This window comes from Acipenser ruthenus, chromosome 3 (assembly GCF_902713425.1).
Source record: "Acipenser ruthenus chromosome 3, fAciRut3.2 maternal haplotype, whole genome shotgun sequence".
Taxonomy (NCBI): domain Eukaryota; kingdom Metazoa; phylum Chordata; class Actinopteri; order Acipenseriformes; family Acipenseridae; genus Acipenser; species Acipenser ruthenus.
In genome coordinates, this window is record NC_081191.1 from 98,700,969 (window position 1) to 98,710,311 (window position 9,343).

Here is a 9,343-nt window from a genome sequence, read left to right on the forward strand (position 1 = left end):
GCTTTCACTTTAGTATTAGACATGTTGCATTTTTCTACTCTGATACATTATGAGCATCAACAATTTACTCAACACCTCCACTAGTGTTTTCTACTATTAAAACAAACTTGACTTGCATAAAGAAGGAAAAACATTGAGTGAAATAGCTCGCATCACTCGATTTTCAAGGTGTGGTATCCGAAGCATAATCAAGTACAGAGAAACATCGTCTGTAATTGACAAACCCACGACTGGAAGACTAACAAGGATGAGCAATACTTGAAGATAATATCCTTAAAGAATAGAAAGAAGACAAGTGTTGAATTGACAACAGAACTGGCAGAAGGCACAGGTGTCGTTGTCCATCAAATCAACAGTACGAAGGTCACTCTTGAATCAGGACTTAAGGGATGTGTTGCAGTAAGAATACCTCTGTTAAGAAAGGGGAACAAGACTAAAAGGCTAAAATATGCACAAGAACACAGAAATTGGACAATGGAACAATGGTCAAAGGTACTTTTGATGGATGGACAATGAAACCTGTTTTCTTTTTTTTGTTTTGTTTTTTTATAATGAACAATTCATTTAAAGGTGACTGGCAGAGCTATACTGGTGTTCTTTTCTGAAAAGAGACTAATGTTGCAGATAGCAGACTGTTTGTTTGGTTCAAATTGCATGTACTGCTAACAATTGATAAGAGACCTTGCGTCTACAAGCTTCTTGTCCAACATTGACTGCAAGCTAACAAGATAACAATGCTGTGGACCAGAAGGGGCCAGGCTCTAAGACTTTTGGAATACAAAGCATAAAGGAGGGACTGCTGTTGGACCCAAAGATTCACAGGGAGAATAAGAGATAATGCCACTGGACTCAAAGGGTCTCAAACAATACGGAGAAATATGAACAAGGAAGATGTCAAAAACCAGATGTATAGACCTATTTTGGGGCACCAGGGGTCTGAAGAATGCACTGAGTTCAGAGGTCATCACACTAGATTACACACACACACAGACACACACACACAGACACACACACACACACACACACACTAAATTAAATATATGGTAACAGAATAATGTGTTGTACCTTTGCTATTGGTTAAGTGTCAGAGAAAGAGGAGGTGGACCGTCTATACAGAGGGGTATTTAATGTCATGCAAAAGATTGTAAGAACGAGTATTCTGTTTGTCCTGTACCTGGGACCAGACTCCCTGCATATTTCAATAAACTGATTGAAGAAAAGGACTTTTTCTTGAAGAAAAGGACATTTTCTTGAATCTACTTACCATCCTTTTTTTAAGTTACATCAGTGACAAACACACTGTATGCCAGAAAATAAAATCCCTGAATTGTATGTATTTCTTTGTACAATTTCTTGTTTTATTTTAACTGAGACTCATTGCTCAGTAGTTGTATTTTTTGTATTTTGGCTCCCCCTAGTGCTGTATCTTTGCTTTGCAAGGAGAGTTATTGTGTAGCTTGCATGTGCTGAAATGATAATGTAACATTTTAACATGCTGCAGCCAGTGTGTTTCTGTGTTCGTGTGTTTCATTTATTTGACTGGAATTGTATTAATTTTTATTTCTGTCAGTTAAAAACACGGCAAGGAACTGAGCTGCTAATTCAGTCTGAAAATGATACTGTTATCAACGACTGGTTCAAAGCACTGGGAGAGATGATAAGTACTCATGTAAGTATATTTATGAACTGGACATGAAAGGTAGAGTTGTGTAGCACATAGGCCTACTTCATATTGGCGGGTGCTTTGGTTGGAGGGGGGGTGGGGGATTGATTTTAAGCTCATTTTTGCAAATAAGCCCCTTAAAATAAAAAGTCATTCATTTTTCTTTAGGCTTGGGAGTCTGACGAAGCAATCGAAGAGGACATGCCAGAGTCTCCTGGAGCCGATAAACATGACAAGGACAGCAGAGACTCGAAGAAATCACGCAGTGAGTGTGTCTCAAGCACTGTGGTGTCTATAGCAGAAATATATGACCTAATCCTGCCCAAAAAGGGTGTTGGTTGTCTGAATTGCATTTGTCTTTATTTTTAAATAAATAAATAAATAAATAAATAAATAAATAAATAAATAAAATGACCACTATCCTGCAGAAATAGTAGAGGTATATGTTACACTTTACAGTTTTACATACATGTAGAGAAGTAAACTTGGTCAGATCATTTTTTCTTGTATTTAGAATGTGGGAGTATAAGGAGATGCTGTCTGTTAATAAGTAAATATGTAGGTTAATGAGGTCTACTTTGTCACAATACTGATGGCTCTAATGTTGTTGTATATACAGCATTGTGTGGGTGTATTCCATAGGGAATATACTTCTATGGTATTTAAGCAACTCCTGGGAGGAACCAGCATAACTGCTTGATGCTGAACCCTGGCCCTAAGGCTACTGTTCAGGTGCATTACCTGGTAAATTCTGTCAGAATCCGATCACAGCAGGATATATTGAGTAATTATTACTCATTTTCTGTCAGACAACAGAAATCCAGTCTAAATGAATGCAAACCGTACCGATGAGTTTGCATTAGACCCCACCTATTTTGTGAGCCTGACCCTGATTTCCTATGGTACCCTCATGAAATGTTTACCTTACTGACTTTTCCTATTTATTTTTATTAAGTGCTGCATGACTCTCTTTGGGTCACTGGATTAGCTTTTCCTTACTAAACTGGCTTGTGTGTTATCATCTACTGCTTTTCTCAACTAATTTCAAACTAATCTGACTTGCCTTGAGCAGTGCAGCATTACTAATTATCCCCTACTGGGGGGTACGTATCCCTATAGCCTGTGATGTCTGTCCATCAATAATTTGAGGGCATCGGAATCTGGGGCGCAAGGAGGCTGTCTGTTTGCCAAACTAGATCATTTTTATTTGCGTATATGGAGAATGCAGGTTATAGTGATCGACTTTTTTATATGTTCATTGTAGCTTTACATATCTATTAACTGGTGAGGCGGGAGATGTATGTGGACTCTGGCTTTTCTATATGTGAAATCTGCTATGCTCTCTTCTAGCCATGAAGAACTCTGTCAGTATAGATTCTTCAGACCAGAAGAAGACCAGGGTAAAACTGAAGAAGTTCCTGACCCGTCGACCCACACTGCAGGCAGTCAGAGACAAGGGCTATATTAAAGGTAAAGGAATGAATTGGTCATATGTTCAGCCAAATCATTGCCATCTTATCTATCCAGTAAGAGGCTGGTGGATTTAGATATCCCAATTTAAATATATATCCTGTGGGCGACAGATTAGCACAGGTGCAATTGCAGCTCATTATTTCCCTTTCTGACTTACCTGTGCCGTTGCCTGGCAACACAACTGTTTTTCATGCGCAATACGTGTAGTTGGCTACATTTATAGTTTAGCTACCAAAGTTTGATTTTAATCGGCTCTGTATTAGTTAGAGCAGATGTCACAGACCATACTTACAATACAAGACTACTGGAAAATATTAAATATAAACACATTTGCACTTTTGTGTATGCATTCAGGAAGTTTAACTGCCCCTTTGTTTATATAATATTGGATTTGCTCTTTTTTGTGTAACAGATCAAGTATTTGGATGTAACCTGACCAGCCTCTGTCAGAGAGAGAAAACTACTGTGCCAAGCTTTGTTAGGATGTGTATCGATCATTTAGAAAACAATGGCAAGTGTACTCATTTGAATGTCATTTAAAAAAGCTGCTTATGGTTTAATTTTACTTCCATTTAATAGTACCATGCAACATGTATTGCTACTAACTGAACTATAATTTTAGCACTGTATGTAGTCTCTGAGAATTAATGTTTTCTTATATCCATATAAAATAATACAACTAGAGACTTACCAGTGTAAAGCCTAAAGATGAGACATTAATGGAGCGACAGAAGTTTGATTAATTTTATGTTTTCAGGTTTAAATGTTGATGGTTTATACAGAGTAAGTGGAAACCTGGCTGTGATACAGAAGCTACGATTCGCTATAAATCACGGTAAGTGATTTTGTTGTTGAGACAGATCTAAGCATTTCTGCCTTTTGGATGAAACATTAATCCACTCCAACTGTCTACTTTTTTAGGGGGTATTAGAGGTTGTAGTTAAACTGTTCTGCCTTCCCTGAAAGCGTTTCACAGCTTGGCTTTCCAGAGCGAAGATGAATTGGGCTTCTGGATTCTCTCGAGTTAGACCCATCCTTTTTGTAATGTGAAAAAAGGGTTGAATTGGAGAAAACGGTACTGAAATGAATAATAGAAAGCAAATTGTCTGCTACTCCTGTTTCTCAAGTATCAGAATGAAGTGATCAGAATGCAATGCCCACTTTAGTAGGTTTTTTTTTACCTCATCAACATTGGAGATTAACAATTGTACTGCTTTGATGTTGCAGATGAGACTCTGGATCTGAAGGATAGTAAATGGGAAGATACTCACGTCATCACTGGAGCGCTGAAGATGTTCTTTAGAGAACTGCCCGAGCCTCTCTTCACACATAACTACTTCGATGACTTTGTCAGTGCTATCAGTAAGTATGACACACCCTGGGTGCAGGACACCCAGGCACTAAACAAAGGTCCAGTGTTAACAATCCTTTGCACTGGAGAAAAATAAAGTACCATTATTTTCTGAAAAGTAATGAGAAAATCTATACGTGTACTAATATGATGATGCCTGAGTCATCAAATGTTTAAAGTAATATCCCATATACCAGAACAACTTTCCCTCTGATTTGAGAACCTGATATTGAGAACCTAATCCGGAATTACAGAACAATTCAGGAAAACAAATTAATAGCTGGTAAATCTCTCAAGTCCCTCTGTCTGGTGTTATTGCATAACTTGCAATGTTGGTAGAGGTGAGAAACTGCAAACTTCCAGATCAATAAACCTGTGGAATCTAAATTCAGATGTCATCTTGTACTGGGCCTTATTTTAGATATGCTGTTAAATGTGTGTTTTCCTTGATTTCCACACAGTGCAGTACTTGGTTTATCCACAGAGTGGTGTCTTGCTTCACTTTAAGGCTGGTAGCAAATAACATTTCACTAGCGCCTTATAAACATTGTTAATGTGCTCCCCCCCCCCCACAGAAAGTCAGGATTACGAGCAGCGTGTGCAGTCTATAAAAGACGTAATCAAGCAGTTGCCAAAACCTAACCAGGACACCATGCAGGCACTCTTCAAACACCTCAGAAAGTAAGTGTGTGTGTGTGTGTGTGTGTGTGTGTTTCTCCCTATGTATGTTGAGCACATACATTCCACTTAATTCTAGTCTTGGAACTCATACCACTCACATCATCAATTACAGGCTGCATTAAACAATAAAAGACCTTAGCTGAATCATCCAGGGACTGGTCAGTTAAATAATTAAGGACGACATGGTTGGTGTGGTAAAGCCAGTAGCACTTGTTTTAAAAAATCAGAAGTGTGTGTGGTTTGTTTAGCACTTTATTTATAGTTAGCACTTTTATATTGAGAAGTGGCTTCAGTGGTTGCACAAAAGAAAAAAAACGTCTCCATTATCTGTCTTAATACAGATTCAAACTTCTACCGTTATCAGGGCAAGGCTCTTTCTTATTCTAGGGTGTTGCTTAGGGCCCAGGTTTAGGGGGGCCGTGGGAACAATGCATTCAGGCTGCAACAATACGATGCAAATAGTACATGTATTTGAAAAAAAAATAATAATAATAATTTGGTAGGTAATGTTTAAATATAGTGATGATTGAGGAATGTGTTGAATTTTTTTAAAAGATTTGTTGAAAAGATTTAAACTTTATAGCCAAATGTTGAAAGTGTTTTTTTGTTGGTTTGAACCCATATTGTAACACATATAGTAATGTGTATACAGTCTTTTACGCATGGTCTTTATTCCCTAGGTGCTCAGATTCCAGATTCACATACTCAAGTACTGTACATTAAACAAGACTCCAGTGATAATATAGGTGATATAATATAGTGCAATTTCAACGTCATCGTGAGGTAGGAAGATTTATTGAAGAAAGTGAACATGTTGCTGAGGGAGTTTTGATAAATGAAGATGCGATTACATCCCACTCGATGTCGTGTTCTGAGAATGCTTCATCCGTGTGGTAGTTGTCTGGGGATGAGAAGAAAAGTTTCCTTAGAAGTAAAGTAAGGCATGGAGCAGGGTGAGGATCAGCCTTTTTTTAAATGAAGACTTGCTGTTCCATCTCCGCTCACTCAGTTACCCTCCATTTCCATTAAACACTGAACCCTGTTTTGTTGATTAGTAATAGGCAAGTTTAGGGATCCTAAGGGATCCGTTATTAGTGGTTAGAAATACCTGTGCAAAATCTTGCCTTGGATCAGATTGTTGCCAGAACCACCGTTTTGTCTGACCTGGCTGCATCTCCAAATGTGGGAGTGTATCTCATTACTGTCTAAAGGTTTACGTTACTTTTAGTTTTCAGCCAAGAGTGGATTGCACAGTAGCAAGAAGGAACAGTAAAGGTCACTGTGGATGCATGCCTGCTGATAAGTGTAGAAACATTATAAATGTTCAGTTTCAAGGCGGCACACCAGTATGATTACTCATGATGTCTTCTTGTAAGCAGAGCCATAATTGGTGTTTTTTGTCCTAATTGGCACGATCCTCCTCGTTCTTTAGTACAAGAGAATTTTCAGTTGCATGTTGAGCCTGCAGATTGACACTTGCAGTGATTTCAAGTGTCTGCACAAATGCTCTGTGCAATTAGGCATTCCAGTTAGACATTCAGAAATATAGTACTCGGTGGAAAACCTGTGACTTAAATTTGTATGAAAGCAGTTATAAAAAGTCCCCTGTGCTTCACTGAAGGTGCTTTTCACAGCAGTGTTTCAGATCATCACTTTGTCCACAGCCACCACAAGACCAAATAAAACCGCTCCTTGTAAATTTTGGTGTCCCTATGGATATTTTCAATGATTGGGGGGTGTCAAGTACCACAGACAAGAGGAAAGGGGGCGAGGTCCAAAAAGTTTGAGAACCACTGCTATAAATAACACATTGACAATTAAATTCCAGCAGGACCTGTGGTCTTCATGCCATGAGCTGGAAAGGTTGCATGAGTTTGCTTGTTCCTTTTCTGTTAGGATATGTTTTGATCTACCTAAACAGAGTTGTTCAGTAATGACAGTGTTGAAGAAGACTCTAATGAATGTGTGGTGTTACATTTATCTGTGTATGTCTTTTGTTTCAGAGTTATAGAGCATGGAGAAGAGAACCGAATGAACACTCAAAGTGTTGCTATAGTGTTTGGCCCGACTCTCCTAAGACCCGAGACAGAGACTGGAAACATTGCAGTACATATGGTGTATCAGAACCAGATTGTAGAATTGATCCTACTGGAATACGAGAGCATTTTCAGCAGGTAAAACTGCATGAGAATGGGACAAACTTGCCAAGCTATGTACCATGCAATCAAAGCTTACACTTGTGACTTATGCTATGGACCAAGCAGGGAAAAAAAAGTTCTAAAAACTTTTCACTTAACGTTTTGGAGCTATATTTTTTCTTTTGGTTGCCATTCCTGCAAGTAGATGCTGTTACTTCAGGAGCCTGTGTTTACCCTACTGAAAATTGATCAATCCATTGCAAATACTTAACAAGACAGTACAGTTAATAGAGATTAATCCTAGCCTAAGTTGCAATGACAAGTTAATAGTGCGGGTAAGTTGCATACACTGGATTCCTTGGCCAGTATTGACAATTGGACGTCTCGAGGATGTTCACTGCACATCCCGTAAGGGTTCGAAAGCCACTGCCTTCTGGCATTGGTTGCATCAGCAATTTATAAAATGAAAAAATAAAGGTTGTTATATTAGCGTTGTCTGGATAAAGTGTTCTGTTTTGAGTGTTGCTGTTTGTGTGCATGTACATGCTTTCTGCACAGTGACCGCTCGGACTGGAAGGATTCCTCAGCCCATCACAATCCGAAGGCACGTTGCTGCCCGGCAGTGCATCACAGCACACCTTTATTTCATCTAAATAAATATCAGACTGGATGTGCTGAAAGGAAGAGAGTATCCTACTTCTAGGGTACCTGGGTTCTGTTTTGTATTATTATTATTATTATTATTATTATTATTATTATTATTATTATAATACTGGGAATGTTCACAGTATTGTAAGCACTTGTTAAACTACTACTGATCAAAAACAAGTTAATCCTGTTAAAGCATTTAGGGTGCGTGTTCATATGGAATTAGCACATTGCAGTTCTATGCATTTATCATTGTGCCAATGCTCTATAAATATGTCCCTGAGTTAAATTGAAACTGGTCCTTGTGTCAGCCAGTCATATACAACTGAAATGTCTTGAATGCTGAGGAAATAATCAAAACCTGTGTTACGAAATGAAATTTGTTGTAAATAAGCTAATGGTCTGATCATCTTTAGCAAGTGTACATAGATTTAATGTATAGTTTCATGAACTAATGTAGGCTTCACTCCTACAATAACAGTTTATTTGCAAGCCATTTAGCTTTAAGACAGTATTTTCTGGTGCTTTGCTGGGTTAGGGTTAAAAGGATACTTGAGTTCCTTAGGACAACTTTTATTATAGATAAATACTAACTTTGTGCACTTTCTGTCTTTTTAATTTTTTTCTCCCATTTCCAGGGCAATAATTACCTGTTATGAAAAATGGTACTGGAAATAGTATTGAATAGCCTTTTAAAATAATTGATATGTACAGCTTAATGTTGAGAAATTGCCTAGTGGAATCTATTGTACAAATCTCTAACCATAAATGAACTTTGTATGTATACTTTGGTGGTGAGTGATGGTAGTTTAAAAAAGAATCACCTTCATTTTTATTTTTTATATATAAATATATAAATATTCAATAACATAGACTGATTGTTAAAAAAAGAAAAAAATGGTTTGGGAAGTTTATCTGTTACTGGGAGCATGGTCAACTGCACATTTTTTTAATGTAATTTTCTAGACTAACTGCAGTTTGTGACATTGATATATGTAATCTGAATTAAAAAAAAAAAAAAAAGACAAAATTGACACTGTGTTTTCTGTTAAAGTCTGCTGTTTGGAATTATTTTCATTATCCCTGGCCCCAAGTGATGACACTCCAAAGGAGTGGTTAAAGAAAAAGGGCTTGATACCAGGAAGACCCCGGTTCTAATCCCCACTCAGCTACTGATTAACTCTGTGTGTGACCCTGAACAAGTCACTTAACCTCTTTGTGCTCCGTCCTTCGGATGAGACGCAAAACTGAGGTCCTATTGTAAGTGAATGACTCTGCAACAGTAGTTGTTGATGCATAGTTCACCCCCTAGTCTCTAAGTCACTTTGAATAAAAGTGTCTGCTAAATAACTAATTCATTAAATTAATTATTTTTTTAAAAAGGCCCAG

At 37.8% G+C, this 9,343-nt stretch overlaps 1 protein-coding gene across 10 annotated transcripts in view; it reads left to right on the plus strand.

Annotated features, from left to right (window-relative positions):
* Positions 1 to 8,986, plus strand: part of LOC117394392 (rho GTPase-activating protein 12-like) — a 70,473-nt gene extending 61,487 nt beyond the window's left edge. For all 10 annotated transcript variants that reach the window (XM_059019558.1, XM_059019559.1, XM_059019562.1 and 7 more), the window contains 8 exons: positions 1,571 to 1,669; positions 1,832 to 1,928; positions 3,014 to 3,133; positions 3,549 to 3,647; positions 3,894 to 3,971; positions 4,364 to 4,498; positions 5,063 to 5,168; positions 7,172 to 8,986. In XM_059019558.1, the coding sequence (XP_058875541.1) occupies positions 1,571 to 1,669; positions 1,832 to 1,928; positions 3,014 to 3,133; positions 3,549 to 3,647; positions 3,894 to 3,971; positions 4,364 to 4,498; positions 5,063 to 5,168; positions 7,172 to 7,346 (909 nt within the window). In that variant the 3' untranslated portion in view covers positions 7,347 to 8,986. The remainder of the gene's footprint in view (positions 1 to 1,570; positions 1,670 to 1,831; positions 1,929 to 3,013; positions 3,134 to 3,548; positions 3,648 to 3,893; positions 3,972 to 4,363; positions 4,499 to 5,062; positions 5,169 to 7,171) is intronic.
* The last annotated feature ends 357 nt before the right edge of the window (positions 8,987 to 9,343 follow it).